At 50.5% G+C, this 22,421-nt stretch overlaps 1 protein-coding gene across 1 annotated transcript in view; it reads left to right on the top strand.

Annotated features, from left to right (window-relative positions):
• Positions 1-18,940, top strand: part of HS3ST4 (heparan sulfate-glucosamine 3-sulfotransferase 4) — a 108,960-nt gene extending 90,020 nt beyond the window's left edge. Inside the window, exons 2-3 of the mRNA XM_034783611.1 lie at positions 3,040-3,168; positions 16,941-18,940. Of these exons, the coding sequence (XP_034639502.1) occupies positions 3,040-3,168; positions 16,941-17,577 (766 nt within the window). The 3' untranslated portion in view covers positions 17,578-18,940. The remainder of the gene's footprint in view (positions 1-3,039; positions 3,169-16,940) is intronic.
• The last annotated feature ends 3,481 nt before the right edge of the window (positions 18,941-22,421 follow it).

Here is a 22,421-nt window from a genome sequence, read left to right as displayed (position 1 = left end):
ACGGATTGGATTCTGTGGTTTAGTGATGTGCAAAGGATTGGACTTTGGAGAGATTAAAATTATTTTCAGCTTTAAGCACAGTATTTCTAAGCTAATGCACTCAGTCTTGAATATAGATTCACGGACCAAAAAGATTATAAAACATTAAATCTATGTAAATTCAGCTATAAATTTATGTTTGAACAAATTCAACAAGAGATTTGACTTGGGGGCTTACAGCAAATAGATTTTATTTTAAATGCAATCTTTAACTGCAGTGCCGTATTCCCCTTGAAAATTCCACGGCTGAGTGAATTACCAACAGTCACAGTTGAGAGCCCAAGCAATTATACCAGAATGTGTTAATAATAAAACAGGAAAATGACTCTGTGTTTGTCTGGTCTAAGGACGAAAACAGATGTTTGCACCACATTTCAAAGAGTGGTAGTGACTGGCTCCCTTCACAGGAGACGCAGTCAAGGCAGCTGAATGCTGCATCTTTTGGGTAGCATTTGTCCTGTGCATATTAAGGTCCTGCCTCTCTGTGATACTGAGCTGAGGGAGTCGCTATACAAACTTTTTCTTTATGGTGGAAGCATAAAAATATAGTTAACAAAGGCTCCTTTTGAGTGAGATTGCAGGAACCCTACAACATCATGAACAAGCTGCCTACACAGATATACATGACAGCTGTGATTGAAGCAATAAACAGGATAATCTGGATTTAAATAAGCCACAAGAGGGATTTGGCAACATGTAAATTCGCAAATTTATAAAACGTATCCTTTGAAAATTAAGAGCTTGTTTGAAACCAGCAGCTAAGAACAATTACTCAGGCACACTTCTCCAGTAAGGGTTTAGGGCCGGCCTTTGCAGCAAACTGGAGTGAGAGAAGGGGAGACAAAGTTCCTGCCGCTCCCTGCACTGTGCTATTTGTATTAGTTCAATGGTCTAACAGGTGAGACCTGAGTCCAGTGAGTCTCGCTTCGGATCCTGGAGGGGCCAGGGTGGTTTGTTTTAGCATCGGTGCTGTGGGATGAATATGAAGGGAGGGAAATATCAAAAGCCACACACGCACCCAAATAATACCTATGTGTTAGTCAGTGAGGAGTGCCAGACAATTCCTGGACCCCAGCCCAGGACTGGCAATAAACCTTTCAGTGTGACAATGAACAGCATAGATAAGCAAAAGCCCTCGTGTCCCTTTTCATAACCCCACTGATGGGGAGCGAAGGAGTGGTGTAAAGGAAACCTGGAGAGCAGCTGAGTGGCTTAGCTGTCCTTTCTGGCTATGCAGCACAATGCCAATAGTAAACCCAATTCCACAGCAGCCGGCAGCAGGCGGGCATTGGGTAGTGTTCTGGTTACACGCAGCGAGCATGGCAGGCAGGACTGGGAAGGGTTAACTGCTCTGAGGAACATGCCTTTGGTGCTGGCTGTTTGGCTGCTTGACGTTTATTTTCAACACCACCCGTGAAATAGCGGCAGGTGTTTTTCTCTCCTGTGCACTCACACCTGCGCTGCTATTGGACACAGCCAGACAGAGACTGGCAAAAAGGATGTAGGCAAAAAGTGCTGGCCATGAAACCCAGACGTGCTCTAAGGCTGGTAAACATGAATTCTGACCTACGGGGAACCCATCAGACTAATAAAGAAGAGAAACCGACGTGCTGCACAATAGAGCCCCCGAGAGGCCAGCATGTCAGAGGTATGCGTCCCGGAGGTGCTGCTTCCGTACGGCATCTCAACTCTGCTTTGACTTCCCTGCGAGTCACTGCCCAAGTGCTCTGGACAGGGACTGGGTGCTTAGATAAACATCTGTTCCCGCACACAGCGCGCTTACATCCAATTTGCTGTTTGCTTTCATCCCTGCCCTGTGTTAGAAAACCCATCTGCCTGTCTTCTAAGCAGCTCCCTCCCATCCAGTGTCTAAACTCTAGATTATTATCCCCCGGGAATTACTGGGCCAGGCCTGGCTCTAAACTGAATTACACCTTCTTCGCCCTACATCTCTGTGCAGAGTTCAGTAGCTTGGGCTTGGAGAGGGGCGGAAATCCCTGAGCAGCTCCCCCACTCCATCGGTGGGGCTTGTATAGGCCCCAGCCCTCCCCATGGCATGATGAGTCTTTTATCGCTGACAGTGTCCTTCAAAGTCAAGCGTTTCCCTCCACCCTGGCTCCTGCCTGCAAGTCTGGCCCCGCGGTGTAGGCAAAGCTTCCAGACCTGTATTTATGAGCTCAGCTGTGAAGCAAGAGCGAAATCTTTTAGCAGGTCCCTTCTCGATCTCCAGCGCCCTGCTGTCACTCCTAAGTGCCAGTCTTGCCTTGCACTTGTCTCCAGGTGCACAGAACTGAACACAATCCCAGAATGTGGTGGGGCTCTCAGATGATTAGCTCTTTATTTTAATTTCTCGGCTCCTGTTTATTGTGATCAGATCACCTGAAGGGCTCCTGTAATTAAGAGCTTGTCAGTGGCTCTTCTGTAAATCCCTCATTTGTTTGGTTTGGACTTGAACATCTGCCAGTGGAGTGCGGGTGTCCCCACCAGGCAGGCGAGGCTCTTAGGCATTTAGTTACACAACAGTTTATTTCCAGTGCTATGGTAGGGTAACACGGAGTACGTTAAACACAAAACTACTGGGGGGAGGGATAGCTCAATGGTTTGAGCATTGGCCTCCTAAACCCAGGGTTATGAGTTCAATCCTTGAGGGGGCCACTTAGGGATCTGGGGCAAAATCAGTACTTGGTCCTGCTAGTGAAGGTAGGGGGCTGGACTCGATGACCTTTCAAGGTCCCTTCCAGTTCTAGGAGATGGGATATCTCCATATATTTTAAAAAAAAGACAATCCCTTTACCTTGGCCAGGCAGGAGGAGGGGCAGTAGGCATCCATCCAGGTACCCACTGGGCCCTTGTCACCCGAGCGCCTGGCAGAAGATACTGCTCTAACCCTTTGACAAATCCTGCAGCCAAACTCCCAGCTGGCAGACGCCCCGGGTGCAGGAAGGGCGGATCAGGGAGGCCGTATTTCCAACTGAATTGGGTTCATTTTCATCTCATTAGCCTTAGGGTCATCCCAATCAAGAAGAGGCGCCCTCCACAGTCACAGCCACCAACACACACAGGAAGGGCTCAGGCAGCAGCAAACCCCTGTATTCCTGAGATATCCCCGGCCCAGAGGCTCCAGGACAGGTGAGTGGCAGCAGGCGGCTTGGGGCAGCTTTCCTTGTTCAGCGCCTAGCACCTGGTGTCCCGGCCCATGGTTATGGCACCTGGGCACTATGGAAATAGGCAGATTAATAATAAATTGTCAGTCTAGCCCGGAGCATCAGTGCGGAAGGCGGGCGAGCCCGGCTTTGGGCATGGCCACACAGAGGGGTGGGATTAAACTGGTGCAGGGCCCCTAACAATCAGCGTCCACAAGCACATCTCTAGAAGTGGGCAGTGGCCAGGGAGGGGAGTGGCCAGCCACGGTGCAGGCAGAGGACAGATTCAGGGCATGCCCAGACAGCCTCCCATGTGTAGGAGACCCAGCTTCTTTTTAAAGCTTCTGTCCCCCGGGCTGGAGGCTGCCCCCAGCCCTGCCCGCCCTGGGGGAGACTCGCTGCTCGGCACAGAGGGGAACGCACAGCCTGCACAGTGTCTCCTGGGAGTTAGATCACAACTCGAATGGCTGAGTGGTTTGTGCATGAAAATCTGCTGCGGGGGCCTCTCTTCGCCACCCTGTCCTGGCCTGCGTGTGGCTGGCCGTGCATACTGCCAGGGACGGCTGCACTACGGGGAGAGGGCTGGCGGGCTCGAGTCTTCCACCCACGTCACAAAGCCTGGCCTGGCTGGAAGCCATCACCACTGGGAGCCTGCGTGAAATGAGCTCATAAGAGTCAGACCAATTCCTGGTGGGAAGAGAGGCCCAGCAGGCTGTCGGCTCTGCCTTCCCCCAGGGCTGCATTCCCAGACAGCATTGCAGCTCCTGGAGCCGGGGAGCACGTCTCCTCCATGCTGCCTATGGGGCCTGGCCCGCTGAAGGAGAACGACGACCATGTCTCCGGCTCCAGAACAGTGCAGCAGCAGCGTCCTTGAGCCAGTTCCAGAGGCGTTTGACAGCACATGTTAGAAGGGAGCCCAGCCTGGTCCTCCCAGCTCACCTCCTTCGTTTGGGCCCAGTCCTCGTGGTGCAGCCCCCAGGCATTGCAAGGCAAGGAGCTGCTGCCTCCCAGGCCCCCTCTCGTCGGGTTCACTCAGATCTCCGAACAGCGGCCACGTTCTGCCATCCGCCAGCCTGACCCAGGTCACCTGCTCCTGTTGTCACCGTTTCTGACTCAGATTAGCATCAGTCAGTCAATTTCACCCACCCTGATCCTTCCATTTGCTCAGACAATTGCATAAGAAAGCAGCCTCTCGTGTCTGGGCAATTGTAAACAAGTGTTCTTGCTGAGCTGGTGTCAAGGTAATTGAAATCCCCAGGATCAGTGACTCTTTGTCAGCGCCTGGCGTTCCAGCCCAGCTCCCAAGGCTAGAGGACTCTTAAGTGCTGCTGCTTCTCGTTTGCATCCAGGCCTCTGCTGTCCTAGTTGATCAGCTGTGCCCTGTATGTCTCTTCTTCTGGAGACAGGGACCATCTTCCCCCGCCCCACACGTTCCCCGCCTCCCTGCTGTGTCTGCATCTCATGTACATAAGCACTATAATTACACAACCGTATTTTAGCATCCTGTTAATCCACTCTCCACATCCCAATTTGCATCCTCGCATCTTAAATGCTGAGATTTGAGTTCCTGCTTTGGCCAGCGGAAGGAATAGCGTCTCTGCGCTGGGTAGCCGACTCTCAGGACAGGCAGTTCTCAGCAGAAGTACGAGCACCATTGCTTCACCTGGAGGAGAGGCTTCAAAAGCTTTGCTCATGAACTGAGACCTTATATATTCCTTTAGCGACAAGGGGAAGAGGGGATCTGAGCTTCTGTTAAAGCCTTCCAAGTTCTATCCTGTTACAAAATAATTACTGGTTTAGAGAAGGGAGATGGGGAATATCTGTTTTCTGCCTCATTACACAAGAGCAAGGGGACAGTCACTGAAATAAAAGGCGTGAACTCTAAAATCAGTAAAAGGAAATATGTTTTCACGTAACTAGCCCGTGGAACTCACTGCCACAGGGAGTTGTTGAGGCAAAGAGCTTAGTAAGATTTGGAAAAGAATTGGACATCATTCTGGATATTCTTGATATCCATAGAAATCATAATTAATAGCAATGGATGTTGGACAGGATATTGAACCTCCTGCTTCAAGAGTGGAGCCAATTTCTAACCATTGGAGACTACGGTGAGACCCAATGTAGGGGGCAAATTATCCCACATTTGCTACTGCAGGGTTCTTACACCTTCCTCTGAAGCATCTCGCTCTGGCCAGTGCTGGAGACAGGCTACTGGTCTAGATGGAGCATGGGTCTGACCCACAATGCTTTGTGTTGCTGGGATACTGTGGTGGTGAGTGCAGGGCAAGCCAACACAGAGAGAGAGAGAAGAGAAGTGAAATCATTGCACAAGTCTTGTTTACTCTTCACTGTTGATGGTGCATGTTGATTTTTTGCAGTTAACGTACCTTGGCTCAATGAAAACGGACTAGCCAGCTCGGCTTTCCTTTCTAGTCAGTCAGTTTCCATTTCTGGTTCTCGTGTCCTTGCACAATGCTGCTAATGTTTGGGTATGCATATTGCAGACACTTCAAGGGAACAGATGGTCAGCCCCAAAACTAATGTATCTGATTTTCTACTATTACTAAAAAATATGTTCAGCATCCATGCACCTCGCAGTAATTGTCCAGTCGACCCTATCGCAGCCCGGTGAGGTACTGGGGAAGGATTGCTCCCATTTTACTAATGGAATTTGAGGCCCAAAATTGCCACAAAAAGGACCATGGGTTTGGTCACCCAACTGTAGACACACAGGGCCTGGCTACTTCGGGTGCTGAGCACCCACCATCGCAGTGGGAGCTTTGGGTGTTATGCACCCCTGCCTGATAAGCAGGCCCCATGGTGGTTTGTTGAACCCCCAGAACTAGTGGCCACTTTTTAAAATTTTGGCTTAAGTGGCCTGTGCTGGGTCATGGGGGAGGCTGGGTCAGAACATAGATGAAAACTCAGAACTCCTGATTCCCAGGCCTGTGCTCAAAGCACAAGGCCAGTTCTCCTTCTCTGGCACCAGGCAGTGGTGAGGGAAGGGCAGGACTGGAGCTGGCCAGGGGTCTGTGCAGACAGTTTCCCCATCAAGAAATACAGTTTTGTCAACACCCACATTTGTTTGCCAATGAAAAATGGAACCAAAAGGAAACAACCTTTGAATTCAGATTGCTGGTTTGAAATGAAACATTTTGTTTCAAAATTTCCTGTGGGAAAAGCAACATTTTTCAACCAACCATTTTTCACACAGATGTTTTTGCTTGGAGTTTCTCTCGGGAAAAGCGTCGGTTTTCCAAGCAGCGCTAGTCAGGACAGAGCGACGGGAGCAGGCTGAGCTGGTGCTGGTGGACACGTGCACAGGTACACTCGAGGGCGCCTCTGGCCACACTGGTTCCCTCGGCGCAGCCCCTCGCTCCAGGGGTATCCCTTTGAACGCAGCCGGCCTGCCAGGCCGAGGGAGCAAGGCTGGCCAAATCTGGCTCACAGTTTTGACTCTCAGACTCCCAGGATCTCTTCAGTTGCTCGGATTCCATTGTGCCCCCATCCTGAGTGTCTGCTATTCCCAGGTCTCCCATGAAAATCACACAGCCTCTGATTAGCTGCTGGTAGCGAGAGCGTGACAAGACGCAATTCTGGGTGGAGGAGATTAGTGAGTCACTTCTCCCCTGCACCACATGCGCCCTTGATCCGCTGCACACGGCAAGGGAGGGGGTTGCTGTAGAGAATTCACTGCTGTAACAGCCCGTAACCCTCCTGGAATCCGCATCCCCCACCACACTGTGCAGAGCTACCCAAGCATGACAGCCTGAGTGACGTGCTTCCCACAGAGTGACTTTCCTCGTGCTACTTGGTCTGCCCACCCAATTGCAGCCCGGGGCTCTTGCATCCGGCCTCGCTGGATGGGAAGAACTCGGGCGCCCGCACTAGCTGTCAGCTGGAGGAGCTGGCTGCAGTTCCTGACGTAACCAGGGGTCAGCTACTGCGGCACGTGTGCCAAAGGCAGCACGTGGGCTGATTTTTAGTGGCACGCTGCTGCCAGCCAGGGTCCCGGCCGCCAGCCCCGCTCAGCCCGCTGCCAGCCAGGGTCCCGGCTGCCGGCCCCGCTCAGCCCGCTGCCAGCCTGGATTATGGAACCTGGGCCAGCAGCGGGCTGAGCAGGGCCGGTGGCCGGGACCCCGACTGGCAGGGGCCGGCGGCCGGGACCCCAGACCAGTCTGGGGTTCCATCTGCCGCCCGCGCTGCTGGTCTGGCACGCGAAACCTTCAATTAATGAAGACTTGGCACACCACTTCCCCTAACATAAGGGAACGATGACTTGACCCTGACTTGTGCTGTTAGAGCAAGTCACAGTGCAGGCGGGAGCAGGGGTGAAAGACAGGACATGACCAGTGGGAACGGCTGAGGTGGGGGTAGTGGCTCAGCTCTCATGATCTCCAAGGACCCCATGGGTGGGGATGACACTTAAAGCACAGGCCTGCTATCTGGGGTCTTTTGCCTTCTCAATATGAGCTAGACAGTGAGTTTCTTCCAGCCTTCTGGCTGTGCTGAACTTTCCTAGGCAGGCAGTGCATTGCTGCCTGCAGCCAGACCCGGTGATACAGCAGGCCGGGGACACGTAGGAACGAGGAAGGCCCCAGGTCACATCCTATGGATGCTGCAGGACAGAAGAAGGGCGAGCGCTCAGGTGTGCGCCAAACAGGACGTTGTCTGAGGAGACAAAGGCTGGAAACTGCCAGGCCTTAAAGGAGACCAGCGAAGATACAAACCCAGACTGAGATGCCTGGCAGTGAGAGGGCCAGGCGCTACCAGCATTTCATATTCTCCTGAAGGGCAGAAAGGGCTGAATTGCAGCGTACTGTCCACAGGTGCCCATGAGCGCAGTGAATACTGGTTCTAATCCACTAGACCAGGGACCCTGAGCAGAAATACCCCAGCTCAAGCAAACAGGCTGCCTGCAGCCCATCTCTGTGCCGTATGATCACCCACATCCAAACAGGAACAAAACAGTGTAGCCGGAAAGAATTGTGTGCCAGCGTCTGCCCCCAGACTGGCAGAGACATTTCCTGGCTCCTACACTTTCCTGCTTCCTGGTCTGGCTGATGCAGCTCCATGCCTGAGCCAACACCACCAATGTAGTGCATCATTCTGGGGTTCATCACTGCCTTGGGGGAGCCAGAGAGAGACAGGGGCTTCCCTTCCCAACGGATGCTCCATCTGGGGCATTCTTCACGTTGCACTAAGCATGAGAAGCTGCACACTCAGGAACTGTCTCCTGTTTATTTGTAATTGAGTCAGTTACGGCAGCAACGCACAAAAATGGGCTGTTATGAATGACAATAAAATCTGTTTTGTGGCGTGAGCGACAAAAATGTAACACACTGATTTCCGTCGTTAATGGCTCGATAGAGATCTGTTCTAGGAGTTCTTCAGGAAAAACAGCTTGATTGGATGGCCCTGCCTGGTACCTTGCCTTTGTCCTCCACCGGGTCTTCAAACAGGCTGAGAATTATGATAATTATTGTTTTCCTTAAAACCCCAGCTCCTGGAGTCAGGCGGTTGTGTGATGATTTCAGCCTTTGTTCTTACAGAAAAAGTGAGTTTCTAGCCCTCGTGGCTGTGGAGAAAGCTTCAAAATGTGACCAAGTGCACCCCAAAGCAGAATTCTCAAATGTTTGTACTGGTGATCCCTTTCACACGGCAAATCTCTGAGTGCAACCCCCCTTATCAATTAAAATGTTTTTATATATTTAACACCATTATAAATGCTGGAGGCAAGGCAGGGTTTGGGGTGGAGCTCACGACCCCCCCATGTAATAACCTCGCGACCCCCTGAGGGGTCCCGACCCCCAGTTTGAGAACCCCTGGTCTAGGGACTCAAAAAGCAGAAGGCAAATAAAAATACCCTCAAATCCATTATTTTACATAACCTCATGCTGTTAAAGCCAATCTCAGATTTTTGGTGAGCCAGACTCACGGTTTTTGAACATTTGGGGTTGGCCGTGCTGCTCAAGGCCCAGAACTGGAGCCAGCCTTTGCCCTAGACTTTCTTCTCTCTGTGTCCTGCCACCTCCCACCATCTCTGGAGCATCCTGGTGACCTTCCCTCTCTCCCCTGACATCCCTGCTCGCTTCCTCTTTTCACGCTTATGGATCCTTGAATAATGTCCTTCCCTCTGTCCTGGGGATGGAGCTGGCGGAAAGGCTGTTCTGCTTGTTGTGTCAACACCTTGCCCCCCAGCCCGCCACACGCACTCATTCAGAATCACTTCCCATTTGAACAACTTGCCTAAAAACCTTCCTTTCCCGTTGGCTCTCAAAGCCTGTAGGAGATTCTCCCTCTGTTCCACCCTCCCTGCAAAAGCCTTGCCATGCTTTGTAGGAGACGCGCAAACGCGGCCTAGCAGGGGTGCCACCTTTCATGATTTTATCACAAATCTTGAAATATTTGGCGTTTGCCTTAAAGCCCCAGCTCTTGGAGCCAGGTGACTGAATCTCAGCTTGCCTTTAAAAAAAAACAACACGTGTCTAGCTCTCAGGGGAGAGGAGAAAAACTTGAAAATCTGACCTAAATGCCCCTAAAGGCTCAAAATACAGAAGGTGAATTAAAAAAAAAACCCCTCAGGGCTTGGCTACAATTGCAGATGTAGAGCGCTGGGAGTTAAACCAGCCTTCGTAGAGCGCAGCAGGGAAAACGCTTCCGTGTGTTCACAGTGTCAAGTTCAAGCGCACTGGCGTGGCCACATTAGCAGCTCTGGCAATGGCCACAGAGAGCAGTGCATTGTGGTAGCTATCCCAGCATGCAAGTGGCTGCAACGTGCTTTTCAAATGTGGGGGGTGGGGTGGAGTGTGACAGGGAGAGAGTGGGTTTTTGGGGTGCTGAGAGTGTGTCAGCATGTTGTCTTGTAAGTTCAGACCCCCACACACACACACCTCTCTCTCACACACTCACAGCAAGCAACATTCCACACTAATGGTTGCTTTGTCCCGGAGCAGATAAGCAGCCGGCTATCGGAAACAGAGCTTTGAAAGGGGATATCCACATTCCTACAGCCGATTCCAGAACAACGACAAGAGTGGCCACTTGACTTCAGGGGATTATGGGATGTTTCCGGAGGCCGATCAGAGCGCAGTAATGCAACACCTCGTCCACACTGACGCTGGGGCGTTTCAGCCGAGGCGCAGCAAGCGTTCTGCTTCTCGTGGAGGTGGATTTCCGGGAGCGCTCCAGCTGCAGAGTCCAGGCGCTCTACGTGCCTTGCCAGTGTGGACGGGTCGGCAGTTAGGGCACCCGGGGCTGCTTTAATGTGCTCTAACTTGCAAGTGTAGCCAAGCCCACAGCTGGCTTGGAGTTTGTGCCCCTAAACCCATGATTTTTAAACCAGTTCCCTGATTTTGATGGGCCTGGCTCATGACTTCTGCATGCTTGGGGGTTGGCGAGCCTGGAATATCATTCATTGTGCAGATATTGCTCAGAGTCCTTAACAGAGAGACTTCTAGACAGGCCCAGTCCTAAAGCCTCAACCACCATCTACCAATAGCAACCTGGTATGTTTGGCTCACATGTTACAAAGCACAGAACTGCTGCTGGATGAATTAAGCATGAATAAGGCTACACTTTATTTAGTAAAAGTCATGGACAGGTCACAGACAGTAAACTAAAACTTGGGTACTCGGGGGGGGGGGGGGTCAGCTCAGGACCCTCACTGCTGCTGGGGGGAGGATTGGCGGGGCTGGCAGATTCCCTACGCAGCTCCCCGGAAGTGGCAACATGTCCCTCGGCGACTTGGCACAGGGATGGTCAGGGGTGCTCCGTGCGCTGCTTTCGCCCCAAGCGCCAGCTCCGCAGCTCCCATTGGCCAGGAACTGCAGCCAATAGGAGCTGCAGGGGCGGTGCCTGCTGGCAGAGGCAGTGCGTGGAGCCGTCTGGCTGCACCTCCCTCTGCCTAGGAGCCAAGGGACACGTTGCTGCTTCAGAGCCCTCACCGCCTCCCACATCCCAAACTCCTTGAGCCCCCTCTCACACTCCTGCTGCTGCTGTGGGGGCAGGGGGCCCAAGACTGCCCCAGCATCGGCTGCTGCAGAGGTCATGGTAAGTCACAGAGTCCGTGACAGACTCTCAGCCTTAAGCATAAAACAACCTGCCGCTGCAGTTAGTGAGGGGACGGGGCTCCTTCATCCTCTGCTCTCACCAGCAAAATGAAACGTGTTTTCCTCAAGCAAATTACAGGCTGTTACATGTTTACAACTAACTGAGCCCTTCCTTGGAAATGAGGTTATTGGGGAGGAAGAATGCATGAAAAGGGTTCTGGTTTGGCTGCATGATTGCCTTGCGTTGCTTCAGGAAACATTATAAAATCCTGCTGACTTTTTGCGTGTGAGTCCTGAGTTCTCAGCATTTGGGTTTTCGGCACTAGATATTCCAATATTTTCCTAGCCAGAGCAAACACTTGCCTTTCCTAGCGATCCAACAGAACTATATGGGAAGAGGAAAGTACTGCAGACATTTATGGCATTATCTCCTCAACGGGCACACTTCCACTTGTTCCTGAGCATCCTCTTTTGTGAGAAAAGTGACTGGGATCTGGGACTGATGCGAGGCTTGATGCGGGGCAGAATAAAGTACTGTCACTTCAGAGACCCAGCTGACCAGGCTGGCTGCAAAATGTCCATGGTACAGACTGGTGTGCAAGCGCAGTCTTGCTCATCCGTTCTCCAGTCCATGGGAGAGGACTGGATCCTGTCCTCATTGTGGGGTAACTCTGGATTGCTGAGTCTAATGTGTAGCCTCAAGCCTCCTTCTGTGAGAGTGGCGATGTATCAGAATTGAGAGGGGGGAGCCGCAGCCAGCCAGATCACTTCCACTGTTTGTAAACTGGTGTTTCTTTCTGTTATCATTCAATAAAACTAAATCAGCTCTCCAAAAATCAATAACTATGGAATGCAATTAGGCCCCTGCAGCTGAGTGCATTTAGAGCATTGCTGCTAATCTGGAGGGAGATTTGATAAGAAGGAAATAGAGTATTACTCTTCAGAAATTCTTGCTAACCTGATCTTCAATATCATATTTTAACAAATTTACCAAGCCACTTAGGTTGCAGCGCTAGCGGCACACCGAGCACAGAACTCAGGGCTACATGTGCTGCTGATGGCAGACGTGTGAATCGCGTTAGGGCCAGTGAGCTCTGCACACTGGGGGAAGTCACTTAGCTGATGCACTCTGTAAACACTGGCCTTTTACTTGAAGGGGGCAGCTCGTATCCCCCTTCTCCGTGGTAGGAGGATGAGCATTTTGGTGCAGCGCACACAGCCATAGGCAGGGCTGGATTCTCCCCATGCAAGCCTGCAAGTGCTGTCAGTCATTCGCTCAGCTGATGAAATCCGTCCGCTCTCTTCTGTCACTTTAATCCGTTCTGCTCAGATGCATCAGACCAGCCTAATTTCCAGGCAGAAATTTTAGCATTTCAGTTCCAAATTTGCTCAGCAGTGTTTTCAGAAATCTATCAAGAAATGTTACGTTGCCATGCTTGAATTGCTTGGCCAGTGCAGGCCGGGCCAATGCACAGGGGCACCGTGTGCACCGAAAGGCCACGTCTGCAAGAGCTGATGAGCGGACCCTGAGCCTGGGAGCTATTTACAGCTGGGCGCACACTGTAATGAGAGTTATTTCTGGCTGGTCATTTTCAAAGACACAGTGTTGAGGGAAAGTGATTTCCATGGGAATGTGATCACCAGTTTGAATCACTCAGGCAAATTGGAAAGTTGCACGTGCCCAGGTGCAACTCCACAAATGTGATGGGGTGAATTTGCAGTGTAGCTCATCAGCAGCTGTTTCTGCAGTTCGTAGTGTCTTTTGTCCAGCTGGCTGGTGTGCAATATATCAGAAAACCACCAGCGCAATAGTACTTACTGAAAAAGACCCTCAGCGACTTCGCTCTCGAGAGCCAATATTGTCAGCTTGCTCTGAGCGTAGTGAGGCGTAGTTTCTTCCTGCATTGAGTTGCCTTTCTCCTCCAAACACACCTCTTCCAGTTATTTAAGTGGGGAGCCCATTCTGGCCTGGGGAACAGGCATAGAATCATAGAATCGTAGGACTGGAAGGGACCTCAACAGGTCATCTGGTCCAGTCCCCTGCCTCATGGCGGGACTAAGTATTATCAAGACCATGTTTGTCTAACCTGCTCTGAAAATCTCCAATGATGGAGATTCCACAACCTCCCTAGGCAATTTATTCCAATGCTTAACCACCCTGACAGTTAGGAAGTTTTTTCCTAATGTCCAACCTAAACCGTCCTTGCTGCAATTTAAGCCCATTGCTTCTTGTCCTATCCTCAGAGGTTAAGGAAAACAATTTTTCTCCCTTCTCCTTGTAACAAACTTTTATGTACTTGAAAACTGTTCTCATGTCCTCTCTCAGTCTTCTCTTTTCCAGACTAAACAAGCCCAGTTTTTTCAATCTTTCCCAGAGGTCATGTTTTCTAGAACTTTAATAATTTCTGTTGCTCTTCTCTGGACTTTCTCCAAGTTGTCCACATCTTTCCTGAACTGTGACACCCATAACTGGACACAGTACTCCGGTTGAGGTTGTATCAGCGCAGAGTAGAGCAGAAGAGTTACTTCCCATACACTATTGCAAATCCTAGCTCCTTGGGAAACGCCCTATAGACTTTAATAGAGAATCTACACATCTGTATGAATCTCTCTTAAGTTCTGTAGGTTTTTGAAGTAATTTTATAGAACCCTATAGTTTTATCCCTGTTAACTTCTATGGGACTTTTCTGTAAGGAAGCTAATGAGATTTCTCTGGTCTATTCACTCATTACTAGCAATATGCATGGTACAGAAAAGGAATGAGTCGCTGGCTCAGAGGCTGGTGGGGAAAGAGGGCTGGATAGATGGGTCAGAATAAATGGAAGAATGGAGAGTCGTGGGTATCAGACAGCGATGGCTGGGTTGTAGGAACTGGCCCGAGAGAGATGTACCGGGGGAAGAGGATGGAGAGGGGCCTGGGGGGAGTCCATGGAGAGCTAGGAGAGTCACGCTGCTGGGTCTGAGTTGGATTTGGAGAGATCAGAGAAGCTGCGGCAGGTGATGGCGTGTGGGGATATTAGGGTCCCACCCCTAGAGCAAGGGACCAGTCTAGCTACAACATTTGGGCTCCCTGACATCTATAGACTGGGGATTAGGAAGATCAGGCAGGGGAGCGGTGCAGCGGGGAGCTGGAAAGAGACAAAGGAACAAGGGCAAGTCAGATGCTAAGAAGGGTGACAGTGTCCCAAAGGTGGTGAAAGTCTGAATTCCAGCCACAGGAGACGTAAGGAGCAGACCGCAGGCTAGCATTGTTCAGAGCTGGCAGCACCTGCCTGGCGAGCCCCTGGGCACCAGTGCAAACATGCTGACAAAGCTTTAATTGCCGCAGATGCCCTTTAAAACCGGTGCGGGTTTGATAGGCCGCAGCAATTGTATTCACACACGCAACTGCTTTCTGCTTCAGCGCGAAGCAGTGTCCACATGTCAGGGACTTGGTGCCTACTGGGCATGCAGCATTCGGGGGGGCCTCCTTGTGCTGTGCATTGTGGGATACAGAGCGGAAGCCTGCCAGAAGCGACTGGAAATCTGGGACTCAGGATCACAAAGTGGGGGGGGGGGGGGGCCCATAGCCACCTAGCAAACCGCTTTGCCAAAGGAACTCCTGCCTTCAGTACCATAAGGCAGCCTTGGGCCCTTCTGGCAATATGGACAACTCACCATCCATCACCAGCTTCCAAAGCCTTTCAGCTCCGAGCTGGTTCCTGGAACTTCATCTGCTAGGCTGTCACGTCGGGAACCATGAGCACACGCTATGGGTGAGTTGTAAAGCAACACACGGCGCTGAACAGTCTCAAACACAAGGCAGTGACACGTTCACCTAGCTGGGCCTTGCCTAGCAAACATCTCTGCTTGCAGCTATCCGCTGGGTAACCCCACGGGATGGTGTTTGCCTGGGCGCAGCTGGGTGGCAGCAGTAGCGCTGCGGTTGCGGAGCCCCAGGGGCTGTTAAAGACCCGTTTCAAGCCTAGACCCATTATTTTCTCACCATATGTTTGCACTGAAAACAGTTTCCCATGTGAAGGGCCCGATCCTGCAAGATGCTGAGCAGCCCCCCCTTGCATTAAAGCCAGTGGAAGAGGTGGGCAATGCAGGAGCTCCTCTTAGGGGACGCTCAGCGCCTTGCATAATCATGCCCTGGTATTACGTTAAGAGTTCGACCCCACTGCTGAGTGACTCCCCCTCCTCCCTGCTAATTACCCACTCAGGCAACATTTGGGGCAACTTACACCAAGCCAAACATCACAGTGGCTGTGAGCGAGAGCATAGCTGCAAAGCTTAAAAATCAAAAAGTTGAACTGAAAGTAAAACATTTTTGTTTTATTTTATGCCCAAAACATTTAGATTTCTGCCAATTGCAAACACTGAAACAATGAGCATTGCTCTGACACTTGGCACTAATACCTGATATAAACCCTGTGCACTGGGGACCTGTTTCCTGCCTGCCTTGCACCTCACTTACCTCGCTGACTCCTGCACAGAGTGGGTGCTGAATGACGCCATTCTGGCTGGAGATGTTTCACACACACGTGACACAGGTGCAAATCACTACATAAAGGACAAGGCGGCAGCAGCCAGGCCTCCGGCATGCTGGATGAGGCAGGATGTTGTGCAGTTGCTCTTTCTGTAGCTGGGGGGTGTGTGTAAATTTTCCAGCTGATACATAATGGTTCTCAAGCCAGGAGCCACAGGAGATCAGCAGAACTCACACTGGCCGTGAGAAGAGACACACGAGTTCCTGGGAGCGTACCGCCCTGCCAGCCCCGCCCAGCACAGCGTGTGTGTGAACTGGACGCAACGTGCCCAGTGTACAGCAAAGGCCTTCAGCCAGCCTGGTACCCAGCAGTTAAGGTTTAAAAGATGCTCGAATGCACATACTGAGTTCATGATTTAAAACCTTCTGGTTTGCGACATTCATCTTTGACTTGGGCCATATAGGCCAAGCGTTTACTTCTCCATTTTCTTAGATATAAAAGCTACCTGGACTGCAGCTGCAATTTACAGTATGACAATATACTATCCAGGAAAGTCTTGCTACATGTTAATTTATCTAATAGGCAAATTCCTTTTGGCTAATAAAAGTGCTTGTGCAGGAAGCTCAAAACCCAGCAGCAATTAATTATTGACAGAGCATGTGAATTAGAGATAAAAGAAAAGTCATTCTTCCTCACACACAAGATAGTAAATAAATTTAATTATTGTACTAGAAGCAAGGGATCTTATTCTGTATTAAGTTTTATTAGCTGAGACATTTAAAAGCATGTCATCATAACAAAAAGGTCTTGTGTAATCCTAAATGCACCACTTTGGTACAAGGCTCTGAAGTGTATAGACATAATTGAGCAAATGGTAGCAGATGGCTTGCTGTACAGACAGGTATTGTACAGGTTTATTGTCAATTAACTCTTGTCTACATATGCCTACGGCAAATTGACTGTATAATATGTTACTGAGACCGGCTTTAACACTTGAGATACTTGCCTTCCCCGGGTTCTGAAGCCAAAGGACACTAACCGGCATTAGATCTCCAGAGATTATGGGGTAGCTAGTGTCACTCCCCTGAGGGGTGCCCTCAGTCTCACTGGGCCACAGGCTTCAAACTCACTGCGCGTGGCCGGAAGGAAACCCACATGGCTGAGTTTCCTTGGGAGCTAGATTCCTGCTGCAGAACTAAGCTCTTTTCCTCTCTCTCCTGTTCCTTTCTCTACAGGAACGTGATGCCCAAAACTCTGGATGGACAAATAACGATGGAGAAGACGCCGAGCTATTTTGTGACCAACGAGGCCCCAAAGCGCATTCACTCCATGGCCAAGGACACCAAGCTGATCGTGGTGGTGCGGAACCCGGTCACCAGGGCCATCTCGGACTACACGCAGACGCTCTCCAAGAAACCTGAGATCCCCACCTTCGAAGTACTTGCCTTCAAGAACCGGACCCTGGGACTGATCGATGCCTCCTGGAGCGCCATCCGCATTGGGATCTATGCGCTGCACCTGGAGAACTGGCTGCAGTACTTCCCACTTTCCCAGATCCTCTTTGTCAGCGGCGAACGGTTAATTATTGACCCTGCTGGGGAAATGGCCAAGGTCCAGGATTTCTTAGGCCTCAAAAGGATTGTGACAGAGAAGCATTTTTATTTCAATAAAACCAAGGGGTTTCCTTGTTTGAAGAAGCCAGAGGACAGCAGCGCCCCCAGGTGCCTGGGCAAGTCCAAGGGTCGAACTCATCCCAAAATAGACCCAGATGTTATCCACAGACTGCGCAAGTTTTACAAACCATTCAATGTCATGTTTTACCAAATGACAGGTCAAGATTTCCAGTGGGAACAGGAAGAAAGTGATAAGTAAAGCCAAGACAGCAGGGAAAAAGCTCTCTGTAGATTCTATCTAGAGGTGAATCGTTGTCAGAGACACTAAACTTGCACAGGGCTAAAGTCTCAGTCTTGTGACAAAGAGACTTATATTGTCAAGGTTAAAGTCAAGCTGAACAGCATTTCCAGCTCTGAAACCTTCCTGTCACAGCGAGCCCAGGTTGCATTTGGGTCTGTTCCAAGCCCTCCCACTGTATTGTATTGCAAGAATGGCTGGGGGAGGCTCCGGTGGGACAGGGGAGGCTACCGGTGTCTAGCACTTTGTTCCTGGTGCTTCCTGTCAGCGCCAGCCAGTCAGTATTCAGTGAGTCCTACCCACGGCCAACAAAGGATGAGGGAAGCTTATAGAATCCCAATAGCGACAAGGCGAGCCGACAGATTCCATTTCTTCTGCACTACTTTAGTTTTGCCTTGCTGGCAGTCAGGTGTCAGATCACACACACACAAACAGCAAAGCTGCAAAGAAACTATTTACAGACCCTTCACCTGCATACTAGTTACACCTTGCACTAGCTACCACTTACCAAATGCCACAAATATCCTGAGCCAATACACTTTGGGGTGTAACTCCATTAACTGAACAGAGTTGCTTCTGATTTCCTCTGGTCTGCAGTGAGGCCGGAATCCAGGCTTCCCCACTAAGTCCTCATATGCTCCTTTAGATGATCACGCAGTAAAAACCACTGGCACCTAAGGAGCCAGCTGAGAATGATCTCATGGGATCCATCCCAGAAAGCTTGGCCTGGATGCGTTGCACAGTCTCCTAGCAGAAGGTGCAGTGTCCCGCTCACAGCTCTTCCTGCAGGCAGGTAATGAAATGGCATTTCTCAATCATTCTGGAAACCCGCTGCTTCCCTGCATAGCAGATGGCAGTTGAGGTTGTCATTACAGGCGGCTTTTTAGTTCTTTGCTAGGTAGCCATGAGCCCAGAAGAAGATCCTCTACTGAGTAAAACCTCATCCCCGTATCTAGAGTGGTGCAAAATCCAGACACCGGCCTGACCTTCAAAAATGCTGAGAGCCACAAATGCCACTGAAGTCCCTGGGACCGTGGGTGCAAGCCGGTGGGACTGTGGGTGCAAGCCGGTGGGACCGTGGGTGCAAGCCAGTGGGACTGTGGGTGCTCAGCACTTCTGAAAATCAGGGCTCAGCTGGGTTTGCAAAACCACGAGACATTCTTCATCTTTGCTTCAAAATCTGCAAAGAGGAGAAAAGGTCATTTCCACCGAGCGAGCGCTCACTGCCCTGGAGAAAGCTTCCTTCCCGAGTGGAAATGACAAAGATTTATGATCAACCAAATTGGCAAATCCCGATGGAAATGATAAGATAAGCACCTGTCACTCCTAGGGTGACCAGATGTCCCGATTTTAGAGGGACAATCCCGATTTTTGGGTCTTTTTCTTATAAAGGCTCCTATTACCCCCCACCCCCTGTTCCGATTTTTCACATTTGCTGTCTGGTCACCCTAGTCACTCCTAGAACCTCAGCAAATCCGAAGCGAGCTGCATGCCTGGATCAAAGACAAGGTAGCAGCCGTTTGACACAGCTGCACTATATTCCATGTCTCTTCCTGAGAAAAACCCGGGAACAGTGGGCACGAAAGGCAAACACCGTGTTACCTGTGAGGGAACATTTCCTTCCTTTGGGTGATTTCTTGCTGTCTGGGGTTTCTTTTCTTTTCTTTTCCTTTTATTTACTGTGTAAAAAGAGCAGCAGTGGGGCCTGCTTTTGCAGGGGGAGGAGGGAAGGCGTTTCATTTTTATCAAGCCTCAGCGCTCCTTTGAGATGTTGCGTTTGTTGCTGTTTGAAAGCAGCAAGAAAACACAGCTTATGTATTCCTGAGCAAGACCAAGGCTCGGTTTTGATTAAGGTGGCAAGAAATCCTTGTTGATCCAACTAACCAAAGGAAATGTCACTAAAACACCGTGAAGCTAGGTAACAGCTGAACCTACTTTGGGTTTCATGGCCTGTCATGTGGTTCATTACACAATAAAGTGGTGCTAGTGCTTTGGGTTGTATAAAAGGAGCTAAATTCATTTGTCAGATTTCGATTGTGGGCCAGGTTTGGGGAGAATCACATTCGTTCCCACTGACGTAAATGTCAGTTCATATTAGCCTGATTAGGTTTTAAAACAGCATCTGACATAAAACACTTTCTCACCGACCTGCAAACCGAGAAATGTATTGTACAAACACTGGAAATATGTAGTAAGGGGGGAGTTCAGTTGTTTCAGATGTTATTAAAACATTATTTCTTCTGCTAAATGAAAGCTGGGTTGTTTTGCCATTTCGTGCAAAATGATTCATGGCTTCAGATGGAGGGAATTTTTTTTAAATCTTCCCAATTTCTAGGGTCCTGCTTACATGGACACCCGAAGCCTTTTCTTATTTCACAGGCCCCGCAAACCCTGAGCTCGTTTTGGTCTCACTCCTGCCCGATGCTGAGCCCCGCCTGGAAATACGAGGTTGCCCGTCAGCACGGGGAATCATAGAATCATGGAATATCAGGGTTGGAAGGGACCTCAGGAGGTCCTCTAGTCCAACCCCCTGCTCAAAGCAGGACCAATCCCCAACTAAATCATCCCAGCCAGGGCTTTGTCAAGCCTGACCTTAAAAACCTCTAAGGAAGGAGATTCTACCACCTCCCTAGGTAACCTATTCCAGGGCACTCAGCACCTGGCAGGATCAAGCCCTTTCAACTAATCTTTGCAAAAGAGGATTAAAAAGTTCATTTTCCTGACAGTGGTTTCATTAGCAGTCGGAACAACGCCGTGTGAACCACAGCTGTGCTGGGGCGGCCTGCCCACCCCTTAGCAACAACCTGAGAAAGGGGGAGCTTTTCGTTCCCACACGAGACCCTACTGAGCTCAGAGGCCCCCATAGGACCACCCCCACCCCCCGCCCAAAGCACACCAAAAATGTTCTTTGCATATTTTAAAAACCCTAAAAAAGCCAGCGTGTTGTGCTGCTCCCTAGTCAGGGGCCACCTGGGATCAGCCAGGACAGCAGAGGCCGCGGATCGCTTGTGGTCTTTGGCTGCTCTTTTCACAGGCCCATTCCTGGAAGGAAAAGAGACTTGAGGCAAGACCCTGCCTGTGCCGCTGATGCTGTGGTTCCGTGGATTGGTGAAAGCTTTTGGCCCATAGCTGGGTAGGAGACGTAGCTCCAGTTTGCACCTGGATGAAGTCCAGTCACCCCCAACCTGTTTGCTGTATTCCCAGAACAGCAACAAAATGCTGAGCCAGGATTCAGACAGCAGAGCGTGGCCATAGTAGGCTACCTGTGCTTAATGCTGCCTCCCTTCGCCACCCTCTGGAAGGAGCTTGCTTCACCCCCGCCAGCTCGCCCGCCCAGCCGCTAGCAATGGAAACGGTTACAAAGCTGCGTGTTCTTGCAGTGAGACGCTCTGGAGGCAGGTCCCATTTGGCTGCTACAATAGAACTGGACCTGTCTGCACCCAGGGGATGCTGCGCCACCGGGGCTTCTTGCCCAGTCTTCTTTTTGCCATATTTTAAGAGGTTTATATTTTATATGGGTTACTTCCCTGCGCTCGGGAGGTGGCGCTTACTGACTCCAGCAAAGGGGATGTGCTGCTCCTGCACTTTTCCAACTGCATTGCTCGTCTGCAGGCCTGTTCTGGAGCTAGGCCTCTGGTGAACATTAATGGCTGGCTAAGAAATCAAGAAGCCAGGAGAGACTCAGGTGCCCAGGGGTGGGTGTTCTCTAGCACCACACATGATGCTGTTTGCTGTTGCTCTTGGGAATGGGAGGCCTGGCATGACCAGCCATCAAGAGGCGGCGATATGGCTTTGTCGGCTTGGGGAGATGGTGACTTTTGTCCCTGCACACCCGCGCAGTCAGTGACAAGTGTCCGGCTTTGTAATGTGCTGATGTGACCGAGGAGTTATTTTCTCTCCAGCGAGAGAGGGAGCAACCTGCTAGGAGGGAGTTGGGTTAATAACTTTTTTTTTTTTACTATTTAAATGTCAGCATTACGACACACAGGAGATTGAATTTTGTATTTGATTTCCATTAGCAAAGCATAAATTATATTTAATTTTATACACAGAGACTGGATGATTCATTGTTATGGAAAAGCTGGTACTTAATGGTTTAGAAATGAAAATGGACAATTCGTCCTTTTGAAAGCAAACTGCTGTTCTGTCATCTGCTCCCAAACACGTCTGTCTGTATCATTCTGTACCGGAACGATAGGAACGTCTGAAAATCTTCAACTTAAAACTTGAACCTAACAGCACTAAACAATAAAATATTGTAGCAGCTGATTTCTCTGCTCCATTTCTCCTTGGTCTCTGCACGGGTATATTCCAAAGCGGCAGGATGGCAGGGGTGAGGAGAATTCTCTGCACTATCCCATAATCAACCTAATGCCATAGAGACTGGTCAGCGCAGTGCAGGAGCCGGGGCCCAGTCAGTCGCTTGGGATGCAGGTAGTGGGAGATGTTCCTCTCTTAGTTTTCCATGACCGTGAGCACAGATCAGGTCCAAAAGGACCTGGGAGCAAGAAGAGAACAAACCACGCAGCTGTACTGGGGCACAAAACTCACTTTGCTAGCTGGGGGGCTCTGTGCCTCGCGTGGGTATCCTCGCCGGGCTGGGGGCCCGGGGAGCCGGTGTCACTCCCTGGGAAGGACAGAACCAGCAGCAGGTTAATGCCGCCAGCTTTGTCTGAGCGCGGCCGACACATTTCCCTGTAGGATCTTGTTAATGCCATGTTGAAAGGCTGTTTGGCTAATTGCAGGGAGACAATGACTCTCACGCTACATATGCCCATAGCTGATGACTGAGTCACCCCTTCCCC

This window comes from Trachemys scripta, chromosome 10 (genome assembly GCF_013100865.1).
Source record: "Trachemys scripta elegans isolate TJP31775 chromosome 10, CAS_Tse_1.0, whole genome shotgun sequence".
Lineage (NCBI taxonomy): Eukaryota > Metazoa > Chordata > Testudines > Emydidae > Trachemys > Trachemys scripta.
Note: the sequence above shows the minus strand (reverse complement) of the source record. Positions and strands in the feature narration are given on the sequence as shown.